General features: G+C 48.9%; 1 protein-coding gene across 1 annotated transcript in view; it reads right to left on the bottom strand.

The window, feature by feature from the left end:
- The window catches only part of LOC149327463 (kelch-like protein 10), a 156,201-nt gene that overhangs the window by 48,341 nt on the left and 87,813 nt on the right, over positions 1–20,047 (bottom strand). The window contains exon 6 of the mRNA XM_089564890.1: positions 13,521–13,723. Coding sequence (XP_089421016.1) covers positions 13,521–13,723 — 203 coding nt within the window. The remainder of the gene's footprint in view (positions 1–13,520; positions 13,724–20,047) is intronic.

Below are 20,047 nucleotides of genomic sequence, written 5' to 3' on the forward strand. Positions count from 1 at the left end.
TCGGCCAGCCAATCGTGTTTGCGGAGATCGCTCTGCGCGTCAAATATTCTAACTAATCTCATGACCTTTTTTGGATTTTGTGTTTTTTGGGGGAAGAGTTATTAATGCTGCTAAAGTTGAAGGGAGTTGCACGCAGCAAGGAACCGTGTAGAGGCTTGCTGTAATTGGATGCTTCCTGAATCTGAGATGTACTCCCGAGGGTTTAAAACCAATCGCGGGTGCTCAATCCGTCGTTTTAAGCTAGGTTTAATGCTCTGCATCTTCGGCACTGCCAAGAAGGAAACATTTCCCTAGTAGCCAGATCAGCTTATTTTTCGCTCTGTTTAATATCGAGTACATTGCGTAACTCTCCAGTATATTAACTTCACCTCATTTTCTTGTTAGTTGCCGTCGTTGCAAGTCGTCATTACAGCGTCACCGCCGGGCCACCTGAAGTGCAACAAGCCATCAAGTCTACAAACCGTCTCTCACGTCGCACTCCTCGTGCTAAGAAATGAACCATTCTAGTTTTACTGGCGAGGCGTAGCACAGATCCCTGAGGGGCTCTTGCCGTTACAGGTAAAATTGCGGATTTCACACCGTTTACTTCCACAATCTGAGTTATACTAATTATGATTTAGTCCTTTTGATGATATAAGTGTTAACGCCAAAACTGAGCAGTTAATTAAGAAGTTCTAAGTGTTCACCGTGGTTAGACGCTATTTAGAAATCGAGGCAAACAGCACCTAACTTCTCTTTCTCGTTAAGCACACCAGAAAAATCATGTATGGATTCGGTGAGTTGAATAACTGTTGAAAATTTCTGGCTAAAACCGTGGTAGTGAGACACAAAGATATTAACATTCTCCAATTAAACAAGCGTTCCGATGTTACTTGTTCGATAATCTTGCACACGTGGAAGTAATTGAAATATGCCTATATTTTTCGATGCTGTGTCTTTCACAGGATATATGGATTGGAGTAACTGTGGCAGTCAGGCAATCTGATGGCAATTAGTTCTGCTCTAGGGACGCCTTAAAGATGATAAAGTGACATTTAGGTCCCCATTCGACATAATGTTTAAAAAATGCATTTGAGATGCCATGAGATCCGGCCGATATTTTTGTATCTATGTTAAGCAGTAGTGGAAATATTTCTTCTTCAGCGAAACGATTTCAAGCATAAACAATATCCCTTCGGTGCGTTTCTTTTAAAGGTCGGTCGAATATGGCACCAGCGGAGTGAGCACTGAATGAAAATATTCATTATATCTTTCAGGAATTTCCCTATCGTGGGTAATTATATTCTCGGCAACACTGCCATGTTGTTTATTTTCGTGCAATGGGGCAAGGCGGCGCCAAAAAACGTTGCGGTGAATCATAAATTTAGGTGATGTCTGCGAGGAAAAGTGTCTTTTTGTATTCTGGAGCATACGCTTAAAGGTTTGGGAAAGCTGCGAAATTTCCATTGTTTCTTTCTTTACTCCTCTTCTGCGTGTTATTTTTGCTTTCACTTTAAATATTTTGTGACAACTCCAAGGGTTGCTCTTTCTTACTGTCCTGGTTCGTTTTGGCACGAAGTTTTGCAAACAGTAATTGACCGAATTCTTAAATTTGTTCCACAAGATGTAGACGTTAGTCGCCCCATCCAACGAGCCCAATGGGATCTCAATAGTCCAAAATGATAACATCATCTGCATTAAAATAATCTCTTGATAGTTGGTAGCTTGCAATTCTTTGTAAGCATGGTTTCTTTTAAACAAAGCAAAACTAGTTTATGATCGGAAAGACCGCCTTTGACCGAGACGTTGCATTCTGTTGCATTGCTGGAAATGAACAGAAGGTCGAGTATGATTTCTGAGCTTTGAACACTCCTAGTGTTTCTGCGAAGCATTTGCTTGAGGTCGTAACTGAAAGCGGCGTTTAAGAAGGCTTCACAATGCGTAATATGTATTGTGCCCTCTGCAAGATCAGCCCAATCTATTCCCGGTAAATTAAAATCTCCTGCAGTAATGACAGTGGTGCTAAGAGGAACATTGTTTCACGCATAGTCCTGCAGAGATTCTAAGTAAGAAAGAAGAGCGTTTGGAGGTCAATAGATAGCTCCGATAACAAAAAAGGAAGTCACTATGAAAAGTCAGCGTTCGTTAAAGTCACAGCCTATCGTGCAGGCCAGAATTTCGCAAGAAGCGGAGCAGTGCCTTGGAGGCCTTCACCGCCGACGATGCCAATGGCCGACAATCTTAAAATTTCCGACAGTGGGCGGGATCTAGACGTTCCAGCGCACGGCTGAGAGACTGCCTTTCGGCGCTGTAGGCAGGACAGTCACAAAGAATGTACAAGAGGTCAGACGGCTCTATATGGAAGAACGTTTTCAAACCGCATTATAAAAAAAAATGTCTGCCTCTCCCGTAACCGAGAGTAGAGTAAGCATGAAATGTTTACGGGCCTAATGTCATCTCGGTGGACACCCGAACCGCACCGTACAGGAAGGGAGGAACGCCACCACCCGTTCAGCGCGATGCCTTGCCATTTGAACGCAAGGTTTTTTGAGGAAAGGAAATGGCGCAGTAATTCTCTGCCATCTCGGTGGACACCCGAACTACACCGTAATGGAAGGCAGGAACGCTACCACGCGTTCGGCGCGATACCTTGCCCTTTGAACGCAGCGCTTCTCCCCCGGGCCCCAGTGCGCCTGCGCAGCTTTGCTTCGATGCGCGAAGCCCCTAAAAGATCACGTATGACAACGAAGTGTATCGTGGCATTTATGTGGTTTTTGCACGCGTTATTAGAAATCGGAAATTATAATTCCGTGCATTATTAAACGCACAGCGACTGATATCTTGATAAACATTGAGAAGGCACTGGCAGCCATTATTTTTTGTGACTCCTTTGGAGACCAACCGGCGTTTGCATGCCGGTCGCGAAGGAGGGCTTAGAGAGTCTCGTTAAATCTCGTTAAGTCTCGTACGGTGCCCGGATGTTCTCGTTTCAGAGCCCGGATGACTGGATTTCAGTGCCCGGATGAGTGCATTTCAGTGCCCGGATGATGGCTCTCGGTCTCGGCGTGACGTCACCACACTGCCGACAACGGGGGCTAAAAGCATTTCATGCTTAAAAAAACAACAAAAGGACAGCCTCAAAACAGTGTTTTGCGCCGAATACATTCAGTGTTAGGAAAGTCATCTAAAACAATCAGCTCAATGCCAACTTTACACACAACTCCTACGCCTCCACCGCCTGTCTCACGTTCCTTGCGGACCATGCTATAACTCGGATGCCTTCCAGACCATCTACTTGGACGGATTAGTTCAGTCTTTTATTTCGGGGCGTAGCCAAGTTGCTGTCACCATGACGGCATGTGGGTGTGAGGATCGTGGGAGATTGCAGGTTGTATTTTACACAAACACAAAAGTACAAACAATAAACGAGGCGGCTTTTATAGGAAAGGAAACCAATTTCAGTATGGGCGTGAAAAAAGGAAAGGAACAAGAGAGCAACGCATCAACACACGGGAAAAACACACGGGGGAACAGAACAAAGTGCTTACGAAAAATACAGGAAAAAGAAAGTCAAAAAGGAAAGTCACACTACTTGTCTCTCATTCGAGCAACGAGCGGGGAGGACTGGCTGGGTGTCGGGCAGTCAGGGAGTCTCTGGGCGTTCCAATGTCGATGCAACGCTACCGCAGCGTCAGCGTCTGTGGGCTCCCAGCACGGTTCCCAGGTCTGGTATCCCGGAAAGGCCACGTAGGCACCAGAGGCGGCCTGTGTGGAGCAGCTGACGGATGGACGGAGAAGAGTGGCGCCTGGGCCTGGTGGTTGAGGCTCTCGACGATGGATGTCCAGGTCTGGTGGCCCGGACGTCTGCAGCTGAGGCCCAAGCCCGGAACTCGGGGAGCCAGCAGAACTCGTCCACGTCCGTCGCCCACAGCGCTCTTCTCTTCTCTGCCACGTAATCCTCTTCGACCTGCCCCGCGTTCCCCTCCGCACGCGCTCCTCGTGCTTCTCTTCTGCCACACAATTGACGCTGGATGGCGCTATCTCCTTACAGAAGGCCCCCTCTTCGGAAGTTTTTTCCAAGGGAAAGAACTCAACTTCAGGAGAGCGACCCCAGACGCGTTCGACGATCGCACCACCGAACACCACACCACGATCGCGACCGCTGTGAAGACCAAGAAGGTCTGGTACAGCGAGCTCAACGGGCGGCAGTGGCCAGCGGAGCCCTGGACTGAGGGCAACCGACCACTGATTAGAGGCGGACGACTTCGACAGAGAAGACTCCTGGGGGTAAAATCAAGGAGAAAACGTCTCTGAAGATGCTCCCAAACCGCAGGAAAAAGGACTAGAGTAAAATAAAGTTTTTCCTTCCTTCCTTCCTTCCAAGGGAAAGAACTCAACTTCAGGAGAGCGACCCCAGACGCGTTCGACGATCGCACCACAGAACACCACACCACAGCGCGCACACTACACGCCACACATAATAGATGGCTGTCAGTGCTCGAAGCGTCCACAGACATTCGCACACACAGCACAGAGAGTATATGAAATGTCAACGTAAAGCGTCCATAGAGGGCGAAGAAACACGGAAGGCATAAAAAGTAGATAGCCGACACTCAAAAACAAACATGAACAAACAAAAACAATTCCAACAAGAACAGGGGTGGGCTCCATTCTTCCGTATTCCATTGTTCACATCAAACCACTTCACCCTCGCGAGAACTCTTTCAGCTAGTACTTCCGTTTTCTTTTGTGAAACCGTTTTCTCCAAACCGACCTCGGTCTCCGCCATGATTTTACATGTTCCCGTCCTACGATGTTATTCACTCTGTTCTCCCTTGCATTCGACACAGTCCGTTGACACATATCACACGATCTGACATAACTCTTAATGTCAGCCTGTACACAGGGCCAGTAAAACTCACTGAGCACCCTAGCTATTGTTTGCCGTATTCCTTGATGGCCGGATAATGCACTCTTATGCGCCAACTTAAGAACTTGCGTGCGTAAGCCCTTCGGTACCACCGCTTGCTCAACGACTCGGCCAGGACACACTTGGTTTGTTCGGAAAAGAACACCGTCATCTGTGTCAAAAGAGTGGGCGGTCTGTCCCTTGCCACGAAATATTTGCCCCAACTTCCTGCGACACACCTCTAAGGTCGGGTCTTCTCCCTGTTTGAGGCGAAACTCCGGCCGTGACAAGTGGAGTGTGTTCAGAGTGGGGCTTTTACTACTCTCTGAAACCTTTGCTGTCACCGTAAGGGAAGGAACATCGACCGAACTCGTCATGGCAAGAGAAACTGCCTGATCAGTTAGAACTGGCGGGTCGACCGAGAATGGAGGTTTAGCGCCAGGGACATTGCCTATTATGATGTCGTACAGGGGTGTAGACAAGCACCGCGCGATGGCCTTACCCGAAAAGTATGGTGAAGAAATCACCACCTCCGCTTCCGGAACTTCTACACGGGTCCCATTGGCCAAGAATAATGTAGCCTTTTTCCCTGTAAGTGCCGCTGCCGGTACAAGGGACTCGCGCACAACAATGCCGGTGCTGCCCGTATCTCGTAATACCGAACCAGGCTGGCCGAACACCTCGCCGTGCCCCACGGGCATAGCAGTTTCCACAGGGTTGGAAGGACAGACCATCTCCCCCAACTGGCCCTCTACGCGCGTTACCTCTGCAGGGTTATCTGGATGCGAATATCGAGGTGTCATGCAACAGGCGGACTCCTCACGGTCTCCTGGTCTCTTAGCTTTGCATGACTGGGCATCATGTCCTACCTCGCGGCACCAAGTGCAATACAATTGCTTCGGCCTCGCCCGACAATCCGACGCCTTGTGCCCAGTCTTCTCGCAAAGAAAACACCGAAGGCGGGATTGTGAACCCGAAACCTCGTCCTTGGCCTTATTTAACGTATGCTCCCCCTGCTCTTTAAAGAACAACAAGTTATTTTGCCGCTGTGCTTCGAGAAAATGATCAGCAGCATCCGCCAGCTTGCAAACTGTCTTGCCCTCCCGCTCACGTAAGAAAAGGGCTAAACGGTAATGACAGTTGTTCAGGAATTGTTCGCTCACGACCATCTCACGAACTACCTCAAAAGTGCGGCCTTCTCCCCGCATCTCGACCCAACGGTCAAAGAAACTAAACAACCTGGCAGCATATTGCGAGGCCGTTTCACCATCCTGGGGCTTGCTCTGGCGAAACTTCTCTCGGTACCCTTCCGCGGTGAACCTAAACCTCTGAAGCAAGGCAAGCTTCGCTTTGTCATAGTCCACGGAATCCTCAGGTGAGAGCCGACCGAAGACCCTAAGTGCTTCGCCGCCAAGGCACAAGCTCAACGCCGTTGCCCACTTTTCTTTTGGCCAGCCCTGCCCCGTGGCCACATGCTCAAACCTCTTTAAGTAGGCATCGAGGTCATCCCGTGCCTCATTATACTGTGGTATGAGTGCGTGCGGGTTAATGGAGCTGGCCGGTGCGACGCTACGCTCTCCACGGTCACTTGGAGGATTTGCGCCACCCTCCATGAGCCTTATTTGTAGCGGCAAGTTCCGCACCTCTAACTCCAATTTCTGTTTCTCCGTCTCTAAATTCCGTGCCTCTAAATCCAATTTCTCCTTCGTAGCTTCACGCTCTAACTCTAATTTCTGCTTCGTAGCTTCACGCTCTAACTCTAATTTCTACTTCGTAGCTTCACGCTCAGCGGCTCTCTCTTCCCGTGCCTTACGAAGCTCGTCCTCCACCCACGCTTGTAACTCCGCGCCGCACAAGCCCATGCGCTCGCCTAAAGCAACCAAATCTGAAGCGCTCATACTGTTCCTAAATTAACACACCAGGCAAAGAAATAAAAACCGACCTCGTCCTGTCGTAGTGGACGCCAAATTTGTGAGGATCGTGGGAGATTGCAGGTTGTATTTTACACAAACACAAAAGTACAAACAATAAACGAGGCGGCTTTTATAGGAAAGGAAACCAATTTCAGTATGGGCGTGAAAAAAGGAAAGGAACAAGAGAGCAACGCAACAACACACGGGAAAAACACACGGGGGAACAGAACAAAGTGCTAAGGAAATACAACGCAGTTGGCACAGGCGCTCCGGGATCGCTACCTGTGCACAACTCAGGACGTCCGCAGATCGGCCTACTTCTACGCTGGCAGAGAAAACTCGGAGTTGGATAAGCCTTTCCAGCTTCACGATCTGCGGGCGGGTCTGGCCAAAATGAAGAGGGGCACCACGCCGGGCCGGGACAAGGTCACCGTCAAACTTTTGGCGAACCTTCCTGATTCAGCATACCAGTGCCTTCTAGAATACATCAATGCGATATGGACGGGGGAAACCCCGCTCCCCATTGACTGGAAAACGGCCCTTGTCACCTTCATCCCGAAGGCCGGAAAACCGATCGACACGGACAACCTCCGCCCCATCTCTCTCACCTCGTGTGTGGGCAAATTCATGGAGACGATGGTGCGGGATCGGCTGTCCGAGTACCTCGAACAACACAACACCTTCGCGGACACAATGTTCGGATTTCGCCCACATAGATCCGCACAGGATGTCCTGCTCCAACTCGACCGCGAAATCTTGAACCCCATTACACACCCCCAAAACGACAAAATAGTCCTTGCGCTCGACCTGAAAGGAGCGTTCAATAACGTAACTCACGAGATCATACTCACACACTTGAGTCAAACTCACTGCGGCACCAATACCTTCAATTACGTTCAACAATTTCTCACGGACAGACTATCCTACATCAGAATGCAGGACGAAGAGCACGGACCTTTCCTGCTCGGCACGAGGGGGACTCCACAAGGCGCGGTGCTGTCCCCTCTGCTATTCAACATTGCCATGATGCGCCTACCCGCCCTACTGGGTGCGGTCGAAGGGGTACAGCACGCGCTGTACGCCGACGACGTCACCATCTGGGCTACGCAAGGGCGCCTGGGGGATATGGAGACCAGCCTGCAAACGGCCGCCAGCATAGTGGACCGCTATGCTCGAGACTGTGGTCTGCAATGCTCCCCGCAGAAATCGGAATTCGTGCATTTGCGTCCCTCGCGCACATGCACGACCCAAATCAATCTCTCGTTGCAAAGCGGTCCCATTCGCGAATCCAAGGAAATCAGAGTCCTCGGACTTTTCATACACAACCAGTGACGCTGCGACACAACACTCGCCAAGCTCCGGCAGGTGGGGGACCAGGTGGGCCGCATGGTCCGCCGGGTTTCCAACAAGCGCGGTGGGTTACGATGCAAAGACGCCTTGCGGCTGGAGAACGCATTCGTGACCAGTCGAATCTTGCATTCGACTCCCTATCTCCACCTGCGGAAACAGGAGGAGGATGCCCTCGAGGTCATCCTCCGCAAAATCATGAAACGAGCGCTGGACCTCCCGGTCTCTACCCCTACCAGCCGCCTTTTGGCACTGGGGATGGTTAACACTTTTAGGGAGCTTCGGGAGGCCCACCTCAACAACCAATACACTCGTCTCACAAAGACAGGGTCGGGTCGCCGCCTTTTAGCCCGACTTCACATCCAGCACACTCAATTCACAGAGGAGAGATGCCGCCTTCCCGTACACTGGAGACGCGCCCTCCACGTGCGGCCTCACCCCACCAATATGTCCAAAGAGGATCATAATGGCAGGCGCCTGGCGCGGGCGGAAGCCTTGGACCGCCATTTTCGGAGCAAACCAGGAGTCTTCTACGTGGACGCGTCCGGCCCGGACCCCAGGGGATGGTACACGGCCGCGGTTGTCCACGAGGGTAAAACAGTAGACGCCCTTACTTTCAAGGCCCACTCAGCAATTCACGCAGAAGAGGTTGCCATCGTTTTGGCAGCCTCTCACACCTCCTCCAAATACATAATCACCGACTCGCGAGGGGCTTGCCGTAACGTCACGCAAGGGTGGGTTACTCCCCTAGCTTATTGCATTTACCAAAATTGTAGCCGAGACTCGGATCGCGAGCACCGATCTCTCGTTTGGGCTCCAGGTCACCAAGGCGTCCACGGAAATGAGGCAGCCGACGCCGCCGCCCGCGCGCTCTCTCTCCGGGCATTTCCCACGGGACCCGACGCCGACCAGGACACTGATTTCAATCCGATTTATACTTTTAAAGAAATATGCGAGTATTACAAGGGAAGGGAAGGGAAAACTTTATTTACACTAATGGTTTTTCCTGCGGTTTGGGAACACCTTCAGAGACGTCTTGGTTCTACCCCCAGGAGCCTTCTCTGTCGAAGTCGTCCGCCTCTAATCAGTGGTCGGTTGCCCTCAGTCCAGGGCTCCGCTGGCCACTGCCGCCCGTTGAGCTCGCTGTACCAGACCTTGTTGGTCTTCGCAGCGGTCGCTGGACAGCAGAGTCTCCCACTGCTCCGCACTCGGGTTTTGTATTTTGGGGACCACGTCTATGTTTTGGCAGGCCCATGTGATGTGGTATAGTGTAGGTTTTTCGTCGCACCAGGGAAATTTGTTCGTGTATATCGTAGGGTGCATTTTGTTTAGTATATGTAGGTTTGGGAAAGAGCCTGTTTGTAATTGTCTCCAAGTGACAGCTTCCTCTCTGCTGAGAGATTTGTGCGGTGGGGGATATCGCATTCTTCTGCCTCTATAGTTTTGTAGTATGGCCGAGTATTCCATGGGTGCTGGCGCGAGTTCCGCGGTCTCGTCGGAAGCTCGGAAAGTAATGTATCCTCGAGCTATCCTGTCGGCCTCTCGGTTCCCTGCCACCCCCGTGTGCCCCGGTACCCACACAATTTTGTGTCGGATCTTGTCGTTTTGTTCTTCCCGGTTTTTAATTCTGTCGAGTATTACAAATCCACGCACCAAACTCTTCCCACCCCGTGCAAAGGGCTGGGGAAGGTCAACGAGCGGGTACTCCTGCGCCTGCTCACCAACGCGATTTTGTGCCCGGCAACTCTGAAACATTTCGATCCTCCATTCGACGGGCGGTGCTCACACTGTGGGGAGGTGTCTGACACTTACCACATGGTGTGGGCCTGCCAGCAGAACCCATCCCTACCCCCTATCCCAAACCCCACCCGAGAGGACTGGGAGGCGACCCTGTCCGGTTGCTGCACCCTCGAGGCCCAAAGGGCCTTAACGCAGCGCGCCCGGGCTGCGGCAAACGCCAATGGGGTACCTGTCTAGGCATCCCATCTAGTGGTTGTAAGGGCGTGACCCTTCAGGTCACGACCCCCAACACCTCTCCCTATGATTTGATAAATGCTTTCACCACCACCACCACCACGAAAAATACAGGAAAAAGAAAGTCAAAAAGGAAAGTCACACTACTTGTCTCTCATTCGAGCAACGAGCGGGGAGGACTGGCTGGGTGTCGGGCAGTCAGGGAGTCTCTGGGCGTTCCAATGTCGATGCAACGCTACCGCAGCGTCAGCGTCTGTGGGCTCCCAGCACGGTTCCCAGGTCTGGTATCCCGGAAAGGCCACGTAGGCACCAGAGGCGGCCTGTGTGGAGCAGCTGACGGATGGACGGAGAAGAGTGGCGCCTGCGCCTGGTGGTTGAGGCTCTCGACGATGGATGTCCAGGTCTGGTGGCCCGGACGTCTGCGGCTGAGGCCCAAGCCCGGAACTCGGGGAGCCAGCAGAACTCGTCCACGTCCGTCGCCCGCCGCGCTCTTCTCTTCTCTTTCACGTAATCCTCTTCCACCTGTCCCGGCGTACCCCTCCGCACGCGCTCCTCGTGCTTCTCTTCTGCCACACAATTGACGCTGGGTGGCGCTATCTCCTTACAGTGGGCTGTACTGCAACAAAGGGTGCTCAAACTCGACGGCTTTGTTTGCAAGGCTACCAGCTTTGATATCGATCCAACTGAAATTCCTGTGTCACCCTTCCCTTTTCCATTCTATTGCAGATAACCTTGACCCTGCCTTACCAACTTTTACTCTGCATTTTTCTTTTTCCTGCATATACCTTTATACGACTGCCGCCAGTTCGGTGCACACACTTCCGCAATTGTTACAGTCATTTGTGGTGTACCCCATGGCTTCGTAGTAGCCATTATTCTGTTCATTTTGTAAATAAAAACATAACTAGTCAGACACCATCGAAGATTGTTCTTCGCAGACGACTGCATCCTATATAGTGAAGTACAAAACTGACAAGGTCAAATAACTTTTAGCAAGGCTTTTGATTTGATAGCCCCATCTTGTACAAATTGTCTTATGGCCCCCAAACATAATGAAATATTTTTAATGTCCGTAACAAAAAGAGATCCAAACTTAGTTGTTCGTACGGCTACAGCGGTACTGCCTTAACACTGGCACTGAGTGGAGGTACTTGGTCGTCGTATTATCATCACATCTATTCTAGTCGACTTATGTACAGCACGTGACAAACCAAGCGATAAGAAAGTTAACGTTCCTAAAACGGGCCGTTCGTTAGTCGGTGTGAAGCCATCTTTTTGGGTTCTGTGACGATGATACGTCCGATCTGAGAAAGTGCGAACGTGGCGGGGTTTCCATTCACCCAGAAACAAGTGGCAAGTCTCAAGACTGCGCAGCGAAAAGCTGCGCGCTTTCTGTGTAAACAAAATAGGGCTTTCCATTGGGTGGGGAGGATTCCGAAGCGCCTCCTCTCCGCGCCGTTGCAGACTTATTTCGCTGCCGATTCCACTGTGCCTACACAGGCGCACACAACAACCAAGCGAGCAGTATGGTGACGCCCAGGCAGCCTTTACTCGAAAGATGATTATGCGCACCGAATCGCTGACACGGAAACCCGGCACAAGCATTAGTTCACACTGCAGATTACTAATGGGCTAGTAACACATACAGTTTTTCGCTTTTCCCGCGAGCTGCGCGTGAATGGAACGCTTTAGAAGAGACAGTGGTCGCAGAGCCCACCGACTCACTGTGCGCCGTATTTTGTGAATACAAAATAATAGTTAAGTCAGCTTCACACTGCACCTCACGCAATCACCCACTGCGTGGAATCCTGACCTCACCGCAGGTCAATAGCAGATTCTTTCTTGTCTACAGAGAAATGCCTTCGTTACCTATGCCTCTCTCTTTACGTGCAACGCCTCCTTTCAGACCAGCCATGGGCCGACAGCATTCTAATATCTATAATATTCAACGCTCTTCGCCTGCTGTCGCTATTCTATCCCTCTACTTTCACACTCCTCCGCATCCTTCTGGCGTGCCTTGATGGTGTCGGCATAACGAGATCATCACCAGCAGCAGCCTGATTACGCCCACTACGGGACAAAGGCCTCTCCCATCTCTCTCTAATTAATCCTGTCCTATCCCAGCTCTAACCACCCTATCCTCGGAAACTTCTTAATCTCGTCCGCCCACCCAACTTTCTGCCACCCCCTGCTTCGCTTCCATTCTCTTGGAATTTAGTCCGTCACTCTTAAGGAACAGCGGTTATCCTGCCTTCGTATTACATGCTCTGCCCAAGCGCAATTCTTCCTCTTTGACTTCGACTAAGATGTCCTTGACCTGCTTTTGATATCTCACCCACTCTTCCCTCTTGCTGTCTCATAACGCTACACCTATCATTTTTCTTTCTATAGCTCGCTGCGCTGTCCTTAACTTAACTTGAACCCTTTTCGCAAGTCTCTACGCTTTTCTCCCATGCGGCAAGATAGAGCTGTTATATAATTTAGGTGGGGCCAAATCGATGAGCGACCGACTGACTCAGCGCCGAATTCTGTGCAAATAAGGTGATTTCTCACCTTCCTTCCCCGGTCGCATAAATAATAGTTAAGGCGGAGGCTTGAGCAAGTGGGTCATCATATACAAGTAAAACAGCGCTAGACACGGGACGAAGGAGGAACAACACAGCAACACAGCGCCTTGTGCTGTGTTGTTCTTCCTTCGTCCCGTGTCTAGCGCTGTTTTACATATATATAAATAATCGTCATAGCCACGCCTAGAAAAAACTAACGCTGCTCTGTAATAGGACGTTGTGAACATCAAGGCTGGCACAAAGCGTTTCCATGTCACTTTGAAAAATGAAAAGCAAGGGATTGTGACTAACTTTGAATACTGATAATATAAAATATAGTCGCTCATATGCTCATGCTTTTGAAACCACTTCATATTCAGCTGTACTTTTGCTGGCCTTGGATTTTGCTTTCACTTGCAAGAACGCTACTTGTCAGGCATAGCACTGAACACTCTACGGACCCAGACTTGTAACTGAGATTAGAACATCACGAATACTTCGCTGCGGAAGTTTCTATTGGTGAGACTTTTAATGGCTTACCTGCTTTCAAAGACAAGTGTTGGCTTACCCAGAACTGGCATCTTCTTTTTTCATTGTTCTATAATTTCAACCAGCATGATCCAAGAATATATAGAGAACGCGGGACTCATTGGCATATTGATTGTTTATGCAAGAGGGAAAAACGTACGAGGATTTTCTCCGTAGGAGTGCGCTTGTGGTTGCGTGTGAAGGTTTTTGTGGTCTGTCCATATTGTCAGCGATTTTCGATATAACCCTGCGCTCAGTTTCCACACGAATTTCGGCGATAAGACAGTAGATGTCGTCCGCCCATGCATGAGCGAGTGCGTGTACCTGGGAGCGGTGGGCTGATTCCCCAAAAGACGCCATTTCCTGGTGCGGCAGTTGAATGTGTGCATCCTGTTTCCCAGCCTCCTGTCCGACCAACCACCGAAAAGGAAGACGATATCCTTGGGCACGCGCGGTGTCAGCCAAGTCTCCGCCGACAGGTCCACTCTTGCGCACTCTCCCACCACCATCGAATGTCTGGACAGCGTCTGCGGAGGGAAGAGACAGTTGCAGAACAGTTGACAGTGGCCACCATATGGATTGTATTGCTATTCATCAAGCGATGTTATCGAGTGCAGTCTTTGCGACGAATAGAATAAGGCTCGCAATAGAAAATATACTACTGCATTAATTGCGATAGCCTTGCGTAATGGACTAGACCGGCGTAACAGAACACAACCACAGTCAAAAAATTCCGGGGGGGCACTTTGTTGACCTAAAGTGCGGTGAGGCGAAAGTGTTTAGCGCGGTGCTGTCGATTGTCATTGAAGTGTGGTTAAAATGTTAAGTCCGCCATTGTTTGTGAATCTTAAATGCTGGAGACATTGGAGGGCGTTTTGGGAGGCATCTGTCTGATTCGACGCCTTTCTGCAAACACTCTCCAGCGTCCTAGACAAGGAGAACTACATATGCGTTGGCAGGAAGTAGCGTAGCCATTAGCACGCACGGCTGCAGAACGGCAGGATGGTGGTTTAAATCCCATCGTGCAAAAATACTTTTCTTTTCTGGTCAGTCTAGAAAAGCATGACACCTGCTGACAACCTTCTGTCGACAACGATAGGCATTAAAGGCTTTCGCCTTCAAAGACGACGAAGGCAGTGAATGCAGGGGCAGTGCCTCAGAGAATCACACAGAGGTTACGGCTGGAGCGTTTCAGCAAGGAAGCCCAGGGACTGAACCACGTATCACATTTGGTGGAGCTCGCTCCTGATCCTTGTCCTCATCCTGGAACTCCGCAACCGTAGGTTACTCTCACCAGCCTCGATGCAACACGATGCCAGCCAGACATCACCGCCCGTCCCTCGAACCATTTTTTTGACAGAATGTCGTACGCCAAAAAAAGGACGAAACAGGAAGGAAACGTAGCAAGGGAAAGAGGCGCAACTTCCATCTTTAATAACAGGAGAGGTATCCAGGCGCTCTTTTATAGCCGCTGAGCTGCATGAGGGTGCGTGAACATAGCCAAAAAAACTAAAAAGAAATGCGGTGGTGGACGAGTGATAACAGCACAACAAGTCATAGGGAGTTCGCTATTACAAAAAGCAGGGTTGTTAACACTTGCGAGTGTGAATGGCAGCACAGGTTGAAAGATTATGAATAAGGATAAGAACCAACGCTAAGATCTTAACAATCATAAAACCAATTGAAGGATGCAAGCGGACTTTGCAACGGGCATCTAAACGAAACCGTCCAGCTCAGCGGTTATGCAGCTCAATGCAGCTAAGCGGCTATAAAAGAGCGCCTGGATACCTTTCCTGTTATTAAAGTTGGAAGTTGCGCGTGTTTCCTGTTCTATGCTTCCTTCCTGTTTCGTCCTTTTTTGGCGTACGACATTCTTTCAAGACGATGTTCCAACTAACCCGTCCAAAAGTTACACTCCAACCATTCTCTGCTCCTGTGCACAACAGCACCGATATCTTCACTAGTACCGATGACCACGACGTCGATGCCTCGCTGGCCTCATACGTGCGCGTTAGCAATTACAACAGTTGGGACGATCCTGTCAGTTTGAGCAATGTGCTCTTTTACCTCACGGGCATTGCCAATCTTTGGTTCCTCAACCACGAAGCTGCCATCCCGACGTGGTCCTCCCTTGCGGAGCTTTGCGGACGTTTATAGCCGCCACGCAGTGAGGGAGCTTCACACCGAACAACTTCTCCGTGCCCGCGCTCGACAAACTGGCGAATCTTTCACAAGCTATATCGAAGACATTGTTGACTTTTGCAAGCATGTAAACCCGTCCATGCCGGAGACAGAAAAGGTGAACAACATCGTCCAGGGAATCCCCGATGATGGTTTTCAAATACGCTTGGGAAAGAATCCCACCTCCGTCGCCGATCTCATCCGGCTTTGCCAAAGCTAAGACGAATTACTGAAGCGACGTGCTTCTACGCGCCGATCCGACGAGGCTGGTGAGGCACTTGCTGAATTGGCCCTTGGAGCTCCACCTTCAGACCAGTCAGAGTACCTGCAGCAGGACAAAGCCTTCACCCGTGAAGGACTCGCTCTCCAGCTGTCTCTTATCCCTCACGTTCGGAACCCCTCCTGTTCTGCTGCCAATCTCTGCCGTCTTTCGGGCGAACACTAGTCCAAGTCATTCAGGACCAGGTCATTAAGTCCTACCACTGACTCATCAGCTTTCTGTTACTGCGCCACTCACCTATGCTGAAGTCGTGGCTCAGACGCATCGACCGTTCGCTCCGATCGCATATGCCACTAGACCTCCTATTTTTGCTCCACCACCACCACCTGACTTACAGCCCAGTCTCGGACCACGGGCCGGCTCCTCGCGGGATGTTTCGCAAGATACTTCACACGCCGTCAATAACACGCCCTAGGTATACGAAAGGGCGAGTAGGAAATCGTCACCGACGCGCCGCATACGCGTATTTGTCTTGCAAGCTAATATAAGAAGCATTATTAACAAGCGCGACTCTTTGCATTCTCTTACTGACACATGTACGCCGACATCGTCGCACTCAGCATTCGCGGCAGCAAACTATAAATTGATTTATTGCATTTTTCTGTTTTCCGTTGCGACCGCACGCAACGCCAGAAGCGACTGTGGACTGTTCGCTATTTCTAAAACAATTGAGTCATATCTAATCCACATTGATACCAACCTTGAAACCATCTGGGCATGCGTCGAAATTCACTACCGTAAAATATTCCTTGGTCTATGTTATCGCCCCTCTGTTTTCACATCAAACTTCAGCGAACAGTTACACGATGCTATTAACAGCGCCTACATCCGACATGGGCCGTAAAGGCCTGCAGTACTGAATAAATAAATAAAAATAAATAACACGCTGATATTTCCTCACTCGGTGACTTCAATTTCCCAAACATTTTTTGGTTTTCCATTCCGCCTATTCTCATTCCGTTCTGTTCTGTTAGTAATGATTTTTTTTTAATATTTGTTCAGTTTTCTCGTACTCTCAGTTAGTCGCACAGCCAACCAGGTTAACCGACGCTACCGCTAACACCTTGGATTTAATACTTACATCGCGCCTCGATATCGTCTTACATGTAACATACATGCCCGGGATAAGTGATCTTTAGCTATTCATTCTGACATCTTTGCCCCATCCCTTGAAGCTAACAGGATAACTAAAGTGATCAGGGGTTACAACAAAGCTAATTTCGAGGTAATTAACAACGAGCTGTATCTATTACCAGGCGTCTTCCTGGATGGTTTCGAAAACCGCTCTGTAGAAAATAATTGGAACGTCTGCAGTATCAGATCCAACAAGTAATCGATAAGTAAATTTCTCTACGAAACATTTCTTGCAGCTCGAACGCACCTTGGTATAACCTTAAGCTCAGAACATTATCTAAAAAGAAAAAAACGCTTGTTTCGTAACGCTTAACGACCCCCTTCAGAAGCCCGGTGGGGAGTCTATACGGCAGCCAATAACGAATATGTAACCGCTCTCAACAACGCCAAAAGTAATTTTCTCAATAACGCCTTATCCTCCATGCTTACTAATGATCCACAAAAGTTCTGGCACACAATTAACCCAAAGAAAGTTGACACAATTCACTTAATAGATCCTGACGGTCAACCTATACTGGATGCAGAATGCCCTGAGGTCTTGAACAGAACTTTCAGCAATAACCTTCTTCTTCTTCCTGTCACAGCACTACCACCCTTTGAGTCACATGCGTACCCGATGCTGCGCCGTCTGCATTGGTCCTAGTGGTATCATGAATCTAATTGACAACCTTAAAATATCATTTAGCCCTGGCCCTGACCTAATTAACCGCAAATGTTTTAAAAGCACCCATACCTACTCATCACTTATGCTTTTTAGCATTTTGAAGCAGTCCATCGACTCCTGCAATCTTCCTGCTGACTAGAAGCTCGGAAAGGTGGTTACGGTCCGCAAATCAGGCAGCAGAAAATCACCTCTCAACTGCCGCGATTTATTTATAAATTTTTTATTTATTTACAAATACTGCCCATCCTATCCGGGATTATTAGAGGAGTGCTTGTCAAGTACATTTAACGGAATGAAATGAACCAGGTTTGGCAACATCTTAGTGTTAAAACCAATTGTAGCGGTAGTAGTGGTATCCCCTGCAAATTCCTAGAGCACATCCTGCTCTACCATATCGCTAACATTCTGGAAACTAACTTGCTCTTCAGCAACGCTCAGCACGGCTTTCGAAAACCTCGACCATGCAAAATACCACTAGCATAATTCACTCAAAATCTACACATTATGATTGATAAAGGTTCAATAGTTGACTGCCTATTTCTTGATTTTAAGAAAACTTTTGAAAGCGTTTGTCATCGATGCCTTCTCTTCAAGATATCCAAATTAAATCTCGAACCTAATCTCCTAATTTGGCTTGAACAATTTCTTATAAACTATTCCCAGTTTGTATTAGCCAACAATCGAAGCTCCTCCTTACGTCCTGTTGGCTCTGGTGCGCTTCGGAGCTCTGTGGTGGGTACTTTGGTGTTCTTAATATACTTTAATCGCCTACCTGACTGTGTATCTTTAAACACCCATTTATTTTCAGATGATTGCGTTTTCCTTCCTGCAAATAGCAGTTCGGATGATACTAATGCCTTGCAACATGATATGGATGCTATTAATAATTGGTTTGATTTGTGGAAAATGGACCTAAAATACGTTTTAATGCAAAGCCCTACGTGGCTCTAGAAATTCCTCTAGTTTCCGCCTCTATTCCCTAAATAACAGAGCTCTCGAACCTGTTACTTCCTATTGTTATCTCGGCATCGAAATCCTTCTACTCTTACTTGGTCCCTTCACATTAACACCATAATCAACAACGCTAATCCCATGCTTGGTTATCTTCGCACATTTTTTTTTCTGCCCCCAGCTTACTTAAGTCCTGCTGTACAAGACAGTCATCCGTAGAAAACTAGAATATGCTGCATCCATTTAGGACCCCATCTGTGCTAACATATTCCTGGAGCTTGTCCAGAATATCTCCTTTCTTTTGACCCGGCATATCTATCATCGTACTGCAAGTATATGAGCAATGAAACGTACGTTAAACGTACCTTCATTAGCTTCTCGTCTGAAATTTTCTCCCATTTGCTTACTCCATAATTTTTTTCATAGTTGTCCTAAAATTCGTAGCGCACTGATTCTTTCGCCTTCGTACATATCATCTCGTCTGGACCAATCACACATTTCACCATTCAGGACAAAAGCATGCAGCGACACCTTCATTCCCCTAACATCCAAAGAATGGAACCACCTTCCCGGATCGATTACCGGCATTGAAGACATTCATTTTAGAATCGCATTAGCCAGCATAGTATATGTAAATCATTGACTTGTCTGCTTCGTATTCCCCTTTTTGCGGTGTATTTATTCAACTCATCCACTCCCCTCTGTAATGCCCCAGGCCTTGAGGGTAAAATAAGCTAAATAAATAACAAGTGATGCCGTTCGGCCTGTGCAATGCTCCAGCCACATTAGAGCGAATGGTGGACAATATTCTGAGCAGGCTCAAATGGGAGACATGTCTGTTATCGCGATGATATTGTCGTTTTTTTTTTATAGATTTTCTTTCCCATACCACCTCTTTTGAGCGCGTTCTAACGTGCCTTGCAGACGCGGGGCTCCAGCTGAGCTTGTAAAAAGTCCCGATTTTAGGCTATCTGGTCTCTAAAGATGACGTTCTTCCTGATCCTGCGAAACTTCGCTCTGCTCTTGATTTCTCCAAGCCGACTACCTCGAAAGAACTCTGAAGTTTTTCGGCTTTTGTTCATACAGACTTTCGCGTTCGTCATTGCCCCTTTAAATAAGCTTCTCTCCTGCAGCGAGACCGTCTCATGATGGTAAACCGCTTGTGACGCCGTATTCAACACCTTACGTCATCTCTTTGTTTCGCCATCGATCCTTCGCCGTTTCGACCCCGACGCACCGACAGAAATTCACACGAATGCTTGCGGAGTTGGACTGGGCCCTGTTCTAGCCCAAGGAAAATTGAGATTTCCGGAATATGCTGTTGCTTACGCCAGCAGCACGCTAACTTAAGCGCAATCTAACTATTCTGTGGCTGAGAAAGAATGTCAAACCATCATTTGGGCTATGGGCAAATTTCGCCCGCACGTATACGGTCGGCCTTTATACGTCGTCACGGACGCAACCTCTGATGGTTGTCCTCTCTCAAGGATCTCTCTGACGTCTCCAGGAGTGCGACACCCATGTCATTTATCGGTATGGATGCAAGCATTCCGACGCGAACGCCGTTTCACGTTCACCGCTCCCATGTCATTGCCGCTAGATAGTTGTCTGTGCCTTTACTTTATCTTGACGTCGCTGATA

Source organism: Amblyomma mixtum, chromosome 10 (genome assembly GCF_055824585.1).
Source record: "Amblyomma mixtum isolate Tamu chromosome 10, ASM5582458v1, whole genome shotgun sequence".
NCBI classification, from domain to species: domain Eukaryota; kingdom Metazoa; phylum Arthropoda; class Arachnida; order Ixodida; family Ixodidae; genus Amblyomma; species Amblyomma mixtum.